The following is a 19202-nucleotide window of genomic DNA, read 5'->3' on the forward strand; positions in this document are numbered from 1 at the left end:
TTTTTTTATTTTTTATTTTTCTCCACAATTTCTATTGTAAGATTTGTAAGAAATTTCTATTTCATTTCTGGTTTATTATTTATTTTTTTACACATTTTTAAATAAAAAGACACTGGAAAAAAATTTAATAATTCCCTAAGGTGAAATTTAAGGGCATGACTTTTGATTTTTTGAGTAAACAATCAACGACTTACCGTTACATCTGTAAAAAAAACCGACTTACCGTGACGGGTACATTTACAAAAGTTTTGTTAGTGTTGAATTTTTCATATGTATTTTTTGTTTTTCCCTTCTCTCCTCTGCATATAAATATGTAATAACCATGACTACACGGCAAGCTGACAAAAAAAAAAAAAAAAAACCAAATTAGTTTAAAATTAATGTATTAATTAATTGATTTTTTATAAGTACAAAGTGATGGTTTATTTTTTTATTATAAAGAAAAGTAAAGTAACAAATAATTTTTTTTTTAAGAATTTATGTTTTAGATAGATTAGTTTCTAAAAAAATATTAATAAAATTTTTTAGGGTAGTCCTATAATTAAAATAAAAAGTATTAATTTGAACTAACTTATCTATATTTATTATGATAAAAAAATTTATTGATATTTTTTTAAGAATTATTCTGTCCAAAATATAAATTTTCAAGAGTTTATTTATCATTTTACTCTATAAAAATGTTATAAAGTATTATGTGATTCTAGTTAGAAATGCATAAAATTACTTACTTTTAAATATGTACCAACCAATCAAATTACATTGATCAGTTCAATCCGGTTAATTAAAAATTGATTACCATATCAGTCTAATTCAAAATAAAAGTCATTTATAAGTAAATCGGTTAAAAATTAAAAAATAGTAAAAAAATTGGGTAATTAGTCGAATCAGCATAATTTTTGAATAATTAATTAATTTAAAATAATAAATAATAAATTATAAAATAATATTAATATATTTTTATACATAAATATATTATTTATTAAATTCAATTCAATTTAAATTAAATCCCAATTAAACTTTCAAACTTCTAAATTTTTTAACTATGCTGTGTCATATGGATTTGCTTTTAAATTTTTGAGTAAAGTATCGTTTTTGTCCCAACGTTTGGGGTAAGTCCCAAAGTTGTCCCTAACGTTTCAATCGTCCTATTTAAGTCCCTAACGTTTCAAATGACTCAATGTTGTCCTGCCGTTAGGGATCCGTTAATAAAATTGACGGCAGGACAAAAGAGACGATTTTGAAACGTTAGGGACTTAAATAGGACGAAAATGTTGGGGACAAAAATGATACATAGAAATAATTTTAATTTTATTCTTCAATAATATAATTTTTACTACATAATATATTTTTAATCACATCTACACTTAATCACATCACTTTTATTCTAAATAAATTTTTTTATTTTATACTTAAAGTACTGTAATTTTTTTATAAATAAATAAATTTTACACTTTTATTCTAAATAAATAATGTAATATAGAATGAATGAAAGTGTAAAATATAAAAAAAATATAAGTAATGTGATTGAGTAATGAAAGTAAAATTACATTATTTAGAATGAAAGAGTAAAGTATAAAAAAAATTAATTTATTTTGAATGAAAGTGTAAAATTATAAAAAAATTATAAGTAATGTGATTAAGTATGAAGTAAAATTACATTATTTAGAATGAAAGTATAAAATTTTTTTATTTATAAAGAATTACATACTTAAGCATAAAATTATAAAAATTTATTTATTTAGAATGAAAGTGTAAAATAAAAAAATATAAGTAATGTGATTAGTAATGAAAGTAAAATTATATTATTTAGAATGAAAGTGTAAGTTATTTTTTATAAAAAAATTACATTACTTTTAATGTAAAATTATAAAAATTTATTTATAGAATGAAAGTGTAAAATTAAAAAAATATAAGTAACGTGATTAGTATGAAAGTAAAATTATATTTTTAGAATGAAAGTGTAAAGTTATTTATTTATAAAAAAAAATTACATTACTTTAAATGTAAAATTATAAAAAAATTAATTTATTAGAATGAAGTGTAAAATTATTAAAAATTATAAGTAATGTGATTAATAATGAAAGTAAAATTACATTATTTAGAATGAAAGTGTAAATTTATTATTTATAAAAAATTACATTACTTTAAGAATAAAATTATAACAAAATTAATTTATTTAAAATAAAAGTAATGTGATTAACTGTAATTTAAAAAACGATTGAATATTATGTACAGTAAAATTAATATTATTGAATTATAAAATTAAAATTTATTTCTATGTATCGTTTTTGTCCCCAACGTTTTAAAATTGTCTCAATTTTGTCCTGCCGTTAATTCTATTAACGGATCCCTAACGGCAGGACAACATTGAGTCAATTTTGAAACGTTAGGGACTTAAATAGGACGATTGAAACGTTAGGGACAACTTTGGAACTTACCCCAAACGTTGGGAACAAAAACGATACTTTACTCTAAATTTTTTCACTGCTACATAATATATTTGCGCGCATCACAGGGAATACCCACAGTTTATTCGAAGAATGATAAACCGGGACTCCACAAGGCAAAAATAAGTTCTTTAATTTTGACAATAATAAAATATGAGTGAGTCATTCAATGTAAGAACAATTTCAAAGACGAGTAAGTCAACTCACAAGCACTAGCTAGTAAACGACAACCAATTATCACAATTGGTGGAAAAAGAAAACCCCACTTATCTCCGAAGAGAAAACAAAGCACACATGTTGACTATTGTTGATGTATAGTCCCATTTTAGAGTTTAAACCAATGACAATGGAACTATGGAAGACCCAAGTCAAAGTGTTGCTAAATTCTTAATTCTAACTGAAGACTTCGTTCTGTCTAGAAAATGTTGCTAGGCCTGCCTCAGCTTATGATCTCAATTAGTTTATTTCAATGAATATTTAAGCTTCCTTAATTTTTTTTTTGCATTTATTTTTTGGACAGGTTCCTTCAATTATGAGTAAAGGACAAATCCATCCCTGACCTTTTTTTTCGCGGACATTTTCGTCCCCGAGGTTTGGAAAATACTTTAATGTCCCTGACCCTCCGAAAAAGTGGACATATTTACCCCTCCGTTAGAGTCGCTCCGTTTGCCCTGACGGAAAATAGTGACGTGGCTCCCGTGGCGCTGACCTGGCCGTTACGGGCTGCCACGTGGGATGGACTTTTAAAAAGAGGACGTATTAGTCCTTTCACACCAAAACGTGTAGCTTTTCAAAACAGGACATATTAGTCCTCTCACCCCAAAACGACGACGTTTCTCCCCCACCCCCAATCTATGAAATCCTTGAGCCCTAATCCTTCGAATTCAGTGTGAAGGTGAAGCGGGTGAAGGAAGAAAGGGAGCATTCCGACCCATGGCATCCGACGGAGCTCGGCCACAAGTCCGACGGCCAGACCATCGAGTGGCTCCTCTGCCAGGCCGAGCCCTCAATCATCGCCGCCACCGGAACCGGAACCACTCCCGCCAGCTTCTCCTCCGTTTCCGTCTCCGTGTGCGGCGGTGCTGGCTCTCTCTCTTCTCCTTCCTCAACCTCCGCATCGTCTTCGCTCGACCACAAGTCCTTGCTCGCTCCCACTCCCTTCATACTCGGCAAGTGCTTACGCAGTGACGACGACGCTTCCGCCAAGGACGATGACGTCTCCGTGGGTCCCGCCGTGGGGTCCTTAGTGATTGCTATTTCAGATAAAGCTGAGATTTTTTCTATGTGCTGCTTCTAAGCTTTTGCCTTTTTATAAATTGGTATCTCTGTGCTCCAAAGTTAAATTCTTTCCAGTTGATGGTAAAGTTACTGGCTTTGTGGTGAAGTTGCTTTCATAAAGTCAGGGAATTTTGTGTTTGTTGAGGAGGATTTGGATTTTGGGGGGAATGAAATCAAGTTTAGTTGTGAAATGGAGGGTTTAGGTGAGTTGTTTGCATAATTTTTCTTATTCTCTCAGATTCATTTTCTCCATATGCAATTTCTGGTAAGTTGCTGATTCTATTTAAGAGTGTAGCAATTTTTCCAGAATTATAAGGAGTTCTTACATGTTCTTCATAAATTGCACAATTTAGACTGGTTGAATTGTGAACTGAGCATGTGAAATTGAATTTGTGCTCTGTTGTTAGTGAATATGTCGTTGAATTGCTTGTTGAATCTGAATTTGCTTAGACTCCTGCCTCTCATTTTTCTTGAAATTTCGCTGATGTTGTTGCAATTTGTTACTCTGTTGATTCTTTGTTTATGTGTTTTGGATGCATTGCTGATGATTCTGGAATTGCAAAACTGGAAGTGCTGAATTTGCTGCTTCTGGATTTGGTGAAGTATTGTTGATTGGAAATGCAGAAGGGGATTAAAGTGTGTTTGGAGGGGTGGGGAGAAACGGTGTCGTTTTGGGGTGAGAGGACTAATATGTCCTGTTTTGAAAAACTATACGTTTTGGTATGAAAGGACTAATACGTCCTCTTTTCAAAAGTTCATCCCACGTGGCAGCCCGTAACGGCCAGGTCAGCGCCACGGGAGCCACGTCACTATTTTCCGTCAGGGCAAACGGAGCGACTCTAACGGAGGGGTAAATATGTCCACTTTTTCGGAGGGTCAGGGACATTAAAGTATTTTCCAAACCTCAGGGACGAAAATGTCCGCAAAAAAAAAGGTCAGGGACGGATTTGTCCTTTACTCTTCAATTATTGTTCCATTCATAATATTGAATTTCAGCTTGAAATTAATTATTAAAGAACAAAGTTTTTAATATGACGAAAATTTTGAAAGTTCATTTTATATTAGGTTTATTTATCTTGTATCCTAAGAACATATATTAAAATTATAAATTAAGAAAAAAATTTATTAGAAATACAAAAAATTTAAATTTTTAATGTATTTATTTTGTGTTTATTAAATAAAAAATTTTAAAATTTTTAATTAAGGATAAGCTTATTATGTATCCTTAAGACGAGTTAAGCTCCACTTTGATCTTTAAAATTGACGAGTTGCACTGATTTAGTCCTTGAGATTTCGATTACATTAAATTAGTCTCCCAAATTCAAAAAAATTATATTATGTTAGTCCTTCTCCCATTCTTCATCACTAGAATACTAATGCCGTCAGTGACATGGTCAATTCTTGCCACGCTGAATACAGTAACAGTTAGATGACATAGCATAAAATTTGATTAGCTCTAATTTGGTCCTTATCCCTTTTTTATAACCTAAATTTCTTCCCTTACTTCTTCCTTTTCTTCTTCTTCCTATTTTTTTCTGGTTCTTCATCTTGTTACTTATTGTGCACCCTTCTGATTTTAGGATCATAATTACAAGTGGGAGCTAGAGTTCCATACAGTCAAACACAAGGATCTCAGGCGAAGTAGAACATCAAGTGTTTCAGAGTGGTGTGGGTGTGGCTATCGTCCTATTCTCTGGTGGTCTACAACAGAGTCTAATCCTAACAAATCATTCTTTGAGTATTCTAACTACAATGTCAGTGGAAAGATGTGGTATAGTTTGTTTGTCTGGACTGACATTGGACAAGAAGACGTCGGTGGAAGGGTGACTTCTACTGAGGATATTGACCAAGTGAGGATGAATTTGGCTTGGAGAATTGAAAAGTTAAAAGCTAAAGTTAGAATCCAAAAATTGTACATGTTATTGTTGGCTCTGTTTATAGTGTTTGTTGCTGGTTTCATGTTAGTATTTAAGGTTTGAGAATGATTTTGTTTTACTATGTTTAGGGTTAATGTATAATAAAAAAAATGTCATCGTCAAATATTCAAGTTATTAATCTTATTATAAACATAAAACAAGTTTTTTTGTCATCCAATAAAATTATAAAAAAAATATTGTAAAAAAAAAAAACCTATAGTAGCATAATTAAAAGTATAACAATTTGTCATAATAATAATACATTACCATAACAATGAGTTAATTAGTTTTAATAAGTCAAATTTTTACTATATAACTCCTCCACAAAATTAAATACTAGTTCTAAATTTAAAATACACCAATAACAAAGACAAAGAGTGCCATCAAATCATATAATGTATCCAAATAAATAAATAGTCTACTACTATAAACTTAAACTACAAAATAAAAATATCATTTACAAAAAAATTCATAATTCAACTACATCTTCATTTCTTCTTTCTCAGTGACTTGAAGTCTGGTGTTGGAATAAATATCAAGAAGTTGACCAGTCTGAAAGTTGTGGTTGAGCTTGTTCCTTGCAGTGAATCTATAGTGACTAATCCTAATGGTGAGAACCTCCTTCTAATCTGCAACTTGGATAACTTCGTAAGTGGTGCCTATTCCATTTAAATAATACATAAATTTAAGCTAATTGTGCACAATAATTTTAAATGTGGTTCGTTATGTTGGGAATAAGTAGTATGACCACAATCCAATCAATCATGTGTCAAATAATTTGTTATTATTATTATATTAAAATGTTAATATAATAAGATTCTTGATTAGATTTAGAGATTTATCATTGTGATAGTGATCATAATATTAAGAGATGAATCTTTTATAATTTAATCTAAATTGTTCTTTGTCATAGGATTATTAAGAAGGACATTATAATCTAGAAAGATATATATATATATATATATATATATATATATATATATATATATATATATATAATGGTCTTCATTGGATGAAGATTAATAGATCTCATTATTAAATTATATATATAGATGGTGTATATAGAGATATGACCATTGAACTGACTCAATTTGAGAATTCTTAATGGTTATAATTACCGCATATTTGTCAATAGGATATTCTCAAGATGAACATGGTAATAGAGTTTTATTTGACCTGCGACTATCATAGTAATTAACAATGTATTTATTATACTTTGATTCCGGACATCTAATACCCTAGGGTGCTAGTTGAATAGATATTGAGTATGATTTAAATACTTGTAGAATTAATGATTAGTCAATAAGGAATCCATCAACTCTTGGTAAAGAGTTTGAGCTCTATGATTATAATGACTGAGATGAATAAAACCTTGGTCAAAGGAATTGAATGAATGAAGAAATAAGTTTCTTAAGTCATTCACCGTTCATTATAATAATGGTAATAAGTTAGAGTTTGACAATTAAACCATACTCTAAGGGTTAACCAAGAGCTGAAAAGATGGAAGAAATTATACTTTGTTCTTATCATGTCCGTAGTAAAAATATATATTACTTCATACTGTCGGGTCGTTAAGGAGTGTTGCTAGACGCCAACCTTAATTAGTAAATTTAGTATGACTAATTTACTACCTGCTTAGTATTGAACCTATAGGGTCACACACTAACGAGTGTTCTAATCTTTGCTATAGAATTATTTAATTATTATTTTGATTTGATCAAATAAATAATTATATTAATTAAAATAGAATATTATTATATCCTTTTGCTAGCACCAAGAATATAATAATAATATGATAATTGAGAATTTTAAATGAGATTTGAGAATAATTAGTTATTCTATTTCTAAACTTAAATTCTAAAGTTGGATGAGATCCTAACTGATTATGTTTTAAATTGAGTTATGATATGATTCATAAATTTGAAAGATTCAAGTTTAAACTAACAAGATATGATTTGAATTTGAATTGATATTTAAATTTGAAATCAGTAACAAATCTCATACTATATATATGTATGCCAAGAGTAGAGGAATGATGAGAATGAAACACAAGAGTTTTATTCCTTTACCTCTACACACATTAACATTCGTGAACCTAATTCTTGGAGAAGAATTTTATGGCGTGCAAAGAGTTGCAAGAGATTTCTCAAATTAGATCATATGTCCATTGGTTAAGAAGCTGACAGCAAAGGTTGGTTTCAATGTGGATAGGCATAGAGCCTTCGTACCATCGAAGAGTAAAGTTTTCACTAAAGCGTCCAAAGATATTTATATCTGATCTATATATGATTCGAATAACGTTTAAGCACAAAATAGATCTTTATAATTGCTTTCTTTTCTTTCGCTGCGTGTTATGAACACATGATAATCCTTTATGTTAAACTAAATGCAACTACCTCTTGAGACTATTGTGCATCTGAGTAGTTTAGTTGAGAAAGCTCGATTTCAACTTCATGAATATCAAGGGGTTACGATGCAGCATCTAGAGGAGCTTGAGCATGTGCATCTTGATCCCTACTAGGCGGAGAAACATCAACAGCTTCTTAGCTTATTTAGGATTAGAGTTGGATGTGGTAGTTAGCACTGCACCAAGATTTGTTGGTTTATAGTTGTTGGAAAATAGAGTATCATCAACAAAGACAAGGGATTTATTAGCTTGGTTTGAGATCTTGCATGATAGGAGTTCATTGTCGGACATAATTGCATCTTTCTCATAACATTTGGGAGGACTATCTTACATGGGTGATTCAATGTTGGGTTTATTTTTCATATTGGCCCAGGACTTACCAACCACTCCGAGCTCATCATGTTCATGATCAACATAAATAACAATCTCCTTTCCCTAAAAAATTTTTTATGATGACATGCATGTTTAAAGTAAACATCAACCAGTTCATATCATTCTTTTGAGCCATAAAACACATCTCTCTTAATTTATTATCAGAATTCAAAACTCTTAAATTACTGTTTAAACTCTTTTTAGAAACATGTCATCAACATTTTTCTATCTTATCATATTCTAGATTTTTATAATAATTTTTTGTCCAAAATACATCTAAAGTATCTTTATCAATGTCACCAACACATACCTTGTTATTAAGGGAGTAAATAGTTATCCCTTTTTCATCTTTCTGAAACTTTCTTTCATAGTGAAACATAATATTTAACTGTACATCCATAACATTCATAGATGGCACAGAAAATATCAAAATAAAATATAATTATTAATCATGACAAGATACTCATTGTTCCACCATCGGAACAGAGATTATTATTAAAAATACTATAATAATAATTATTATTATAAAAAAATTTAATCTCAAATATTCAAATTTTACAACTTATACATGTTAAGACTATTACTATTAGACTATTTGATCCACTTACACATGCTTTATAAAATTTTTATTACTATTCGTTTCTTAATCTCTTATACCAATTATCAAAAATTCTTTCAAGTTTAAATTTAAAATATCTTCTTACTAAATACATTCATACATTATATATATCATGAATTTAATTCATAATTTTATATTATATTTTTTATGTATTTTTAATTTTTATTCATTATTTTACATTTGTTAACAAAAAAAACATCATATAAAAAAATAAAGTATGATAATTAAAATAAATACAAAGTTATAAATAATAGATAAAGATGAAGCTTTATACAATTTTAATATAAAAATTTGTTTTTTTTAAATAAATAAATTTAAATTTTAAAATAATAAATAATATTTTAATGTATACTACATTTAAGTTGAATAATTATATAAAGTTATATATAAATTATTAAATAAATATTTTACAAAATATTTTTAATATAAAACACTTGAAATTTAATATTAATTTATATATTATTTAATTAATTTTTAAATAATATAATATTATTATCAAAATACACGTATAATTAAATTACTTTTGTTCACATCGTATGAGTCTCACTTTAATTATATTCAAAGGTTGAAAGATCAAGTATGTTATATATCAGCTTCCAATAGGCAATATGGGTTCATGGATATATAAATACGAGTAACAATAAAAATTAAACCAACTTCCACCGAAAACGTTAAAAATTAATCCAACAATAAAATTTAAACCAACTTCGACTAAAAAAGCTAGCCAACCTTAATTATTGGTATAAAAAAATATAAGTAAATAATTTTTAATCAGTCAATTTTAAAATTTAAATAATTGTTAATAATTATTAATTTTGTATTTAAAAAAAATAAAATTTAAATAATTACTAATTAATAACAATTTCAAAAATCAGAATTATGGTAATTAACTGGTTGAATGTTAGACTGTTAGTTACCTAGCAACATAAAAAAAAAACACACACACACACACATACAAAAACACTATTAAGCAAACGGCTAAAAAATAAAAACCAGAAAGTAAAAAATAACAAAATTTAGATTGGCTAAGATTAGCGATGTAGCAACATGATAGGTTATGTTAATACGAACAGGCTATCACAGAAAAATCAAATTCCACTACTATATCCAGTTTCTTTAATAACCCATGAGAATATCCCAAAATTCACAGCAATAACTTATATTAAATTATAAATGTACTAAATTTCTAAAATTACAAATATTATAGAACATAAGTGTACTGATGTTTTGACTTTTTTGTGTTTTCCCTCTAAAAGGTAACGTATTATGTACTTCACTCCACATTTTTTTTTGGTGACTTGAGTACTTTGAATTATCAAACCAGAGAAAGAAAATGGAAGATAGCAGTGAGTAATTGATAAGTTAACGAGTCAAAGAAATAGTGCATATTATTATAAGATGTAGAATTTGAAATCAACTAAAACAACGAGCTGTTTTTATCTATAAAAGGCATATCTTCAATCTATTTTAGACCATCCTCATCACCATACTTAACCAAATAATCAAATACATACAATGAGTCTTCATCGAGTCTTGTCCTTCTTAGTATCCTTTAGTTTGATAAACTTGATCATTAGTATCAATGTTCATGTTGTAACCGGCCATAGTCTTGTTCACCAAGAATCCTTACTTCTCCATTTGAAAGAAAGCCTTAAATTCAACCCTGCCAAATCCAAAAAACTAGTTCATTGGAATGAAAGTGATAGTTGTTGTCAATGGAAGGGAGTATCATGCAACAAGGGACATGTAATTGGTCTTGATTTGAGTGAGGAATTTATCACTGGAGGTTTAAACAATTCTAGTCTCTTCAACCTGCAGTATCTGCAGAGTTTGAACTTGGCTTACAATGTCTTTGGCTGTCCAATTCCTTCTGACATCAAGAAGCTAAAGAATTTGGAGCATTTGAACTTGTCAAATGCTGGTTTTTATGGACAAATTCCGAAAGAGATCTCTTACCTCAAAAATCTGGTCACTTTGGACTTGTCCACTCCATTTACCTCACAGAATACTCTAGAAATCAAGAATCCGAATGTAGCGATCTATTTCCAGAATCTTACTGAGATCAAAGAACTCTATTTGGATGGTGTAAGACTATCTAGTGGCGGAAAGGAGTGGTGGCGAGCCTTATCGTTGTTGCGAAAGCTACAAGTCTTGAGCATGGCATCATGCAACTTATCAGGGCCAATTGATTCTTCACTTTCAAAACTTGGCTCACTTCGAGTGATTCGACTCAACCTGAATAATATGTCAAGTTCTGTGCCAAAGTTCTTTGTTGATTTCGCTAATTTGACAACCTTGCAACTCGGTAGCTGCGGCCTGACTGGTGTCTTTCCAAAGGGTATCTTCCAAATTCAAGCACTGAAGATTCTTGATGTATCTGACAATGAACATCTCCAAGGATCTTTGCCAGAACTCCTACAAGATGGATATCTTCTAGAAGCATTGAATCTCAGCAATACAAATTTCTCTGGGCAGTTAGTAAGTTCTATTTCAAATTTGAAGCATTTGTCAACTTTAGATCTATCTAACTGCCAATTTAATGGGACACTCTCTGCTTCTTTATCCGAACTTGCAAAGTTGGTCCATTTGGACTTGTCATTCAATAAATTCACTGGTTTTCTTCCATCTTTTAACAAGTCCAAGAATCTCCAATACTTGTCCCTATTTCACAATGAATTGAATGGAGTTGTTTCTTCTACTCTTTGGGAAGGACTTTCAAATCTCCACACAATTGATTTAGGTGATAACTTCTTCAGCGGGAGAGTTCCTTCAACTCTCTTCACACTTCCATCTTTACAAGAGCTTACCCTGTCTCATAATGAATTTGAAGGTTTCTTGGATGAATTCCCAAATGCAACAAACTCCAAGTTAGAATTGGTTGATATAAGTATCAACAAATTACAAGGGCCTATTCCTATGTCATTTTCTCTTCTTAAAAGACTTAGCTTGCTCCAACTTTCACTGAATCAATTCAATGGCACCATAAAGCTTGAGAGATTTCAGACACTACCAAATCTAGATGTTTTAGGCCTTTCACATAATAACTTGTTAGTTGATGCAACAACCATTGAGAATAATCCTAGCCTTCCTCCATTTCCTAGATTATCAATGTTGTTGTTAGCTTCCTGCAAGTTAAAGGAATTCCCAAGTTTCTTGCGAAATCAATCCCAGTTGCGGCTTCTAGACCTTTCCAACAACCAAATTCATGGAACAATTCCTAAATGGATTTGGAAGTTTGAGTTCATGATTATCTTGAATCTTTCCAAGAATTTTCTCACAGACTTGGAAAAGCCCTTTGAAAATCCAGGGTCCAATCTTCTCCGGCTTGATCTTCACTCGAACCAACTTCAGGGGACGGTTCCAATGATCACGAAATATGGATCACATTTGGACTATTCAAGCAACAAATTCAACTCTTTCCCAAGTGACATTCACAAGTATCTTCAGTTCACATATTTACTTTCATTTTCAAACAACAGCTTTGGTGGACAAATTCCTGAATCCTTTTGCAACAGTTCTTCTCTCCGGTTGCTCGATCTTTCCCATAACAACTTTGATGGCTCAATTCCTGAGTGTTTGACAGCAAGAAACGATAATCTTCGAGTATTGAATCTTGCTGGAAACAAACTCACAGGTCATATTCCTGATACACTCTCCAATTCATGTAATTTGAGAGTAATTGATCTTGATTCAAACACCTTGGTTGGTGCCATTCCAAAGTCTCTGGCTTACTGTCAAAAGCTTCAAGTCTTGAACCTGGGAAACAATATGCTCAACAATGAATTCCCATGCTTTCTAGGCAACATTTCCACCCTCCGAGTGCTGATTTTAAGGTCGAACCGACTCCAAGGTCCTATCAGATGCCAACATAGCACTAATAATTGGGAGATGCTTCATATTGTTGATCTAGCCTCCAATAATTTGACTGGTATGGTATCTGGATCTCTCTTGCAGAGATGGACTAAAATGATGGGTGATGATAATGAAGCTCATAAAAGATATGGAAGTTTGTTCTTTGACATGTTTGATAATCATGATACCATACGTTTTAAGGATTTGATCACTATCATTGACAGAGTCATAGTAATGAAATTGAATCAAATGTTAGTAGGAGAATCTCCTTCTGTGGTGGATCACTTGTTTGCTTATCTTGTGACTGCGAATGAACTTGGAGGCCGGTATTTGGATTCAGTTACAGTTGTCAACAAAGGGTCACATAGAAATTTCATCACAGTTCCTTCCATCTTTACTGCATTGGATCTCTCATCCAACCATCTTGAAGGTCCAATTCCTGAAGAGCTTGTGAATTTGAGAGCACTTCATGTTCTTAACTTGTCACACAATGCATTTTCTGGTCACATTCCATCTTCTATAGGAAACTTGATGAATCTTGAATCCATGGACCTATCATATAACAATTTGAGTGGAAGGATCCCTACTGAGATTTCAAGTCTATATTTTCTATCAGTGTTGAATCTCTCCTTCAATCATTTGGTGGGGGAAATTCCAACAGGTTCTCAGATTCAGACTTTTGATGCATACTCCTTTGAAGGTAATGATGGGTTATGCGGCCTTCCATTAACCAAGAATTGTGGTGACAATGGAATGAAAGAACCATTGTCACCATCTTCTGAAAAGAAAACTTCAATTAACTGGAGTTTCTTAAGTGTTGAGTTGGGATTCACATTTGGGTTTGGACTTATTATCCTTCCTCTTATTTTTTGGAAGAGATGGAGACTATGGTATTGTAAGAACATGGATGATTTACTTCACAAGATCTTTCCTCAACTTGAGTTTGTTTATGAGCAACAAGGAGAGCAAAGGTACAGAAATTTAAGGTGGATTCGAGGTTGATGGGTAAAAATTCATATACAGTTATCTTATCTTTGAATATAGTTGATAATTGAGAATTATTATAAGATAATTTAGTCAAACCTATTAAATTATCTAATAATTTTTTACTATTAACTTCATATGAAGATAACTACAGATGAGTTTTTTTTTTCTTTCTTAAAATGATATAAGTTGTAGCTAATATGTCATTGTTATTTACACTGCCTATGGGTTTTACATGTTGTCCTTCATTCGTTTTGAATTTTTTTTTTTAAATAGAGTGAAGCTTTTGCTATATCTACCTTTGTAATTGGTTGTTATGGTTTTTCGTGTTATATATATTTGTCGTGAACTATACGTAGAAGCGCGCTATGCATGGATCAAAATGAGTATGATTTTTTTATAAAAAAGTAATTTATTAAATGATACTTTAAAAAATAATATAAAGTTCGTTATAGTACTTAAGTTATTGTAGATTGTTTTAATCATTAATTATTTTAATTAAAATTAAACAATTCCCTAATTGAATTAGTAGATTGACATATTTTATTTTAAAATTATAAAATTAAATAATATACTAAATTTTACACTAAACAGGCAAAATTTTAGATACAATTATATGACTTCAATGAAAATCAAATATATTCGGTTAATAATTACCACTAGTAAGAAAATAGAGAAGACGATAAATATCAACTAAATATTCTCAAAACTTCTAAAAAAATAAAACATGGCTTAGCCTACTTTTAACTCCGCTTATTGCAAATAATTAGATAGCTAAAGTGAAAATTTTAGGATAGAGACTAAGTCTTGTTAATTTATGTTTTTAAATAAATCAGTTATGATGTGAGAATTTATTTTTATTTTTTATTTTCTATTTAATTAACAAGTCCGTCCTCTTGAATTATTTGCCTTCCATAACCCTTAGTATTTTTATATTAGTGAATGAGACGCTATTAATCTTGTTATTAAGATGATGTGATATACTATAAGAAAAATGTTGATTATCGTTTGATATATTGTCAGATTTAGCGTCACACATTAACGTCGGCAAACTGATAAATTTACCGACGATTTTGATGTGAAATTCGTTTGGTCGTCAAATCGATACCGGCGGATTTCCAATTCCGATAATAAATTCACTGGTAATACTTGAAGGGAAAATGGGGGAAATAAACGCAAAAAGTAGCGTGGGATTTACCGTCGGAACAATCCATTAGTAAACCCATTTTAGTAAAACGCTACATTTTTGTCACCTGCAACAAATTACCGTCGGATTTATCCATCGATAAATCCGATAGTAATGAGCCCTAAAATTCAAAGCGCGAACCCCTCTCCCCTTTCAATTCGAAACTACTTTCTCTAACCTCTCTTCTCCCTTTTTCTCTCTAGCCGCCTCTGAACCTCACCGTGCTGTTAGTCCCGCCGCCGCCGATGACGCCGCCTCCCTCCTCTCCTTACACCTCCCGTTCGCTGTGACATCTCCATTTGCAGCCGCCATTGCAAACCCTAGCCTTCATTGCAGCCGCCGCTCTTCTCACTGCCGATGAGCGCTATTCTTCTTGTCGATAACTTCTTCCCCTCGTCTAGCACGCTTCGTCCGCCGTCAGGTTCAAATTAGAATTTGATTTAGCATTTTTTATAACATTTTTTATTATTGTTATTTATTTTCTTTTGACATTGGTTCATATGATAGTATACATTTATATATATATTGTGGGTTTTTTAAGAGAATTTTATAAATTTTTCAACGCTTGCTGCAATAAATTTATACTAAAGGTTATATAGATGAATTTAGTTTATTTACTATATGGTTGAAGATTTGTTTTTTGCTGCATATATTAACAAGGATACATGTTACTTCTCATTAAAAATATTTGCAAGTTTCTCTTCAGTTAAAATATAAATTTTATGTTTTTATGTAGTTTCTTTATTTCATTTGTAGTAACTTAGTGATGTTAATGTTAAGTTTCTTTCTACAATCTACCATGATTTATTCTAATAAAAAATTGTGACATTTTAGATTTGCTATGAATTTGTGACATTACATATTTTCATTGTACGGTGAATTATTTTTTGATTTTCTTTTTTTGTGTTTTGTTATATGGATACCTAGAGTGTAAATTACTGTAAACTCATATTTTACTTATTGATAGATATACAATTTAAGTAGTATTTAGATTTTATTGATATGATACTCTAATAAGGTGACGATTTCACTTTAGCATGATGTGAATAAAGATGTTTTGTTGAATTTAATTCTTATGAAATTAATTGAGTATTAACTGACGCTGTGGATTGAGATTGGTTGAATTTATGAGAATCGTAAAAGTGGATATATGTCAAATTCAAGGGCAGGTTATGTCCAATTTTTTTTTTGAAGAGTTTTGTTGAACGATTCGTGTAGTATATATGTTGATTAGTGTTAATAATATATTCTCTTTGCAGACATGACGAGCAATAGCAAAGGTAGATCGAGTGGGTCTCGTAGTCGTGGTAAAAGGAGAGTTTCCACCGAATTTTCAAGAACTGTTTAGTCATCGCCCTCTACCTATACTATCCCGTCGACTCCTGTGATGGCGGGTCCGGCGGAACAACAATTCATCATGGTCGTAAACCCGAACTATGTGCGTCCTTCTGCTATGCCCCTCCCTACAGATCCAACGACAGATACCGCAGTGGGTGATTCCTCCAATACCCCCCAGCAGGATGCTCCACCACCACCGCCCGTCATTTGGCTGAGGATTTGGCCTGATGGTATGTAGGCATTAGTACATATAATTTTTTAATCTTAAGTTTGTTAATCTTAAGTTTATGTGTTTATATGTGTTTATTAATGTTAGACTTTTTCTCTGATAGGTTTGTACTAAACAACAATGCTTGTACACAAGTGATCTCTGAGGTCATTAAGTTAATGTACGACCATCTGTGGCCGGGCTACACAAAGATCTCGACTGAGACTAGAGAGTGATGGTTTCAGAAGTGGACGGTAAGAACCCAATAATGTTGAATTAATTTATTGTATTTGAACTGTTTTTATTTCGAATAACTAATGTTGTTGAATCACTTTGTGTAGTTGAAATTCATATGGTATGTGAAGCATAATCTCATGATCAGGAAGATCTATGACCATTGGGCAGCTAAACGACTTCAGCAGATGATGAAAGATGTTTGTCAGGAACGCAACTACCTAACGACCTGGATCTGTCCATCCATCAAGAAGGAACTGGAGACCCAGTTTGGAAATCATGAGAGGTTCAAGCGTCGCCGTCTGACGAATATCGCTAACAGGGCTTTGCCCAGGTCGACGAAGTATACGGGTGGATCGACGACCTTCATGAAGACGAAAAGCAGACTGGTAAGTAGTTTGGTAATGTTTAGTTTTTTAGTAGTTACTTAAATTGGTTGTTCAATTTGTTGATTTATTTTATTAGTTGATATAATTTGTAGTCTAAGTCATTGGATTGTGAGGCGGCACTGGCGGAGACTTTTTAAGTTTACACATACTTTGATGGCCAATAAGGAGAGAGTTACTGACGAGTGGTCTGCGGCCCATTATGTGAGTTTAAATTAATCCTAAGTTTTAAATTTATTTGGTTTAAAGTCAATTAACCGTTATCCTAATCACAATGTGTGTGACACAGGAGGATTACATGCAGAGTTGGAGACCGCGACCCAACAATCTCAGCCGCCCAGTGGGAACGACGAAGCTGGCTCCTTGACCTCAGTAGTAGATCTTGATAGGGTTTAGCGCAAGACTGCCTCTGAACCCCACAAGAATCGCCGCTTCGGGTTGGGGTCATTTTTCGCCAGTAGCCTCCACTCCTCCGCGTTGGCGGCTTCCCCTGCCTCTGCCACCAGCCTTGCCGATCCCCAAAAAGTTATCGACTTGAGGGAGGAGGTGCAAAAGCTAATACAGAAGCTTCACCAACAAGCGGAGCAGTCTGAGCAAAGGTACAACGACCCTCTTGCACGCGTAGGAGGAGTCGTTGCCATCAACTCGAACCTGACAGAGAAGATGGAGCAGCTAGATCATTTGCAAGAGCAGATTGAAGTGTACAACCAGCAGATGCGCGCTAGAGCCAATGGCACTAGAGACAGCAGCGCTGCTGGTTCGAGCGGCAACGCTGCTGGTGGGGAACCGATGTCATCACCTACTCCGCCGCCTTAGCAGGGGACCTCGATGACGATAACGATTACCAGGATCTGTTACGTTTAGGGATTTATTTTTTTGTTTGTCTACTTCGTTATATTCTACTTTTGTGATATTTTATTATATTCAGACCATTTATTTTTAATAAAATAATTTGTTCATTTCTAATAATTTTAGATTTCTGCTAATAATTTTGTTAACAAGAGTTTTAATTTGACTACTATTGTGACTTAACTGTGCCAAAAAATACTACCATAGGATTTATCGGCAGATAAATCTGATGATAACTTGGTGTCTAAACACGTAAAATGGCACCAAAGTTATCGTCAGATTAATCCACGGTAATCATCAACTCAGTCTCAACAAATCTATTGAAAAAATCGACGTAAAATCTGCCGGTAATTAGTGTCAGACAAAAATAATCCGCCGATAAACTGTTTCCGACGATGTTTATACCGTCAACTCTAGAACGATGATAAATTCGACGGTAAACTGATTACCAATAGATTTATTTGATGAATTCGTCAATAAATTTGATGGTATTGAACATTTTTTTTATGATAATAACAATATAAAATATTATGTGTAAAATTTGAATTTTTTTTCACTCAAATTAAATAAAATAAAAAAGAAATTGTTTACTACTGGATGGACTTAGCTTAAGCCATTTTTCGTTACAAGTGTATCCCATTTTTTAACGTCGTGCACGATATAAGATTTTAAGATTTTTACGTATAATAAAACTAGGCGGTTATATTATTTTAAAATTAAGTATTTTTTTTTAACTTTATTGTCTTTTCCTACTCTTGTTTAATTCTTTTTTCTTTTTTATTTTTTATAATTTTTTATTATTATCATTGTCGTCGTCGTCTTTTTCGTTCTTCTTCTCATATATATGTTTAGAAAATTAGAGCACTAAACTTTTAGTACACAACATAAAAAATTTGATATCTAGCACAAAAATTTTTTAAATACTACATATCCAAAACATTAACACCCAACCAGTAAAATATGCACAACACATAAATTTAATGTACAAGACCTCAAACCTATTAGTATGGTTGGGTGTGTATATAAGGTCATCTCGAAAGTGCTAGTTAGGAGGATGAAAGCAATGATGCCTGGGCTAGTAGGAGAGACTCAGAGTGCCTTTGTGCAGGGTAAAAAAATTCATGAC

At 31.8% G+C, this 19202-nt stretch overlaps 1 protein-coding gene across 1 annotated transcript; it reads left to right on the plus strand.

The window, feature by feature from the left end:
* The first annotated feature begins 3055 nt into the window (after window positions 1–3055).
* Window positions 3056–15422, plus strand: LOC130975413 (receptor-like protein 35). The gene is made up of 7 exons (XM_057900213.1): window positions 3056–3177; window positions 3336–3669; window positions 4350–4445; window positions 5306–5685; window positions 6148–6289; window positions 10762–13591; window positions 15265–15422. The coding sequence occupies exons 1-7, from the start codon at window positions 3056–3058 to the stop codon at window positions 15420–15422; spliced, it is 4062 nt and encodes a 1353-aa protein (XP_057756196.1).
* The last annotated feature ends 3780 nt before the right edge of the window (window positions 15423–19202 follow it).

The sequence above is a fragment of the Arachis stenosperma genome, chromosome 4 (assembly GCF_014773155.1).
Source record: "Arachis stenosperma cultivar V10309 chromosome 4, arast.V10309.gnm1.PFL2, whole genome shotgun sequence".
NCBI classification, from domain to species: Eukaryota; Viridiplantae; Streptophyta; class Magnoliopsida; order Fabales; family Fabaceae; genus Arachis; species Arachis stenosperma.

Coding starts and splice junctions, on each gene's coding strand:
- LOC130975413 (XM_057900213.1), top strand. CDS start 3,056: ATGTCCCTGACCCTCCGAAAAAGTGGACATATTTACCCCTCCGTTAGA. Junction 3,178..3,335: donor TGGCCGTTACGGGCTGCCAC/GTGGGATGGACT, acceptor CTTCGAATTCAG/TGTGAAGGTGAAGCGGGTGA. Junction 3,670..4,349: donor CCAAGGACGATGACGTCTCC/GTGGGTCCCGCC, acceptor TTGGAAATGCAG/AAGGGGATTAAAGTGTGTTT.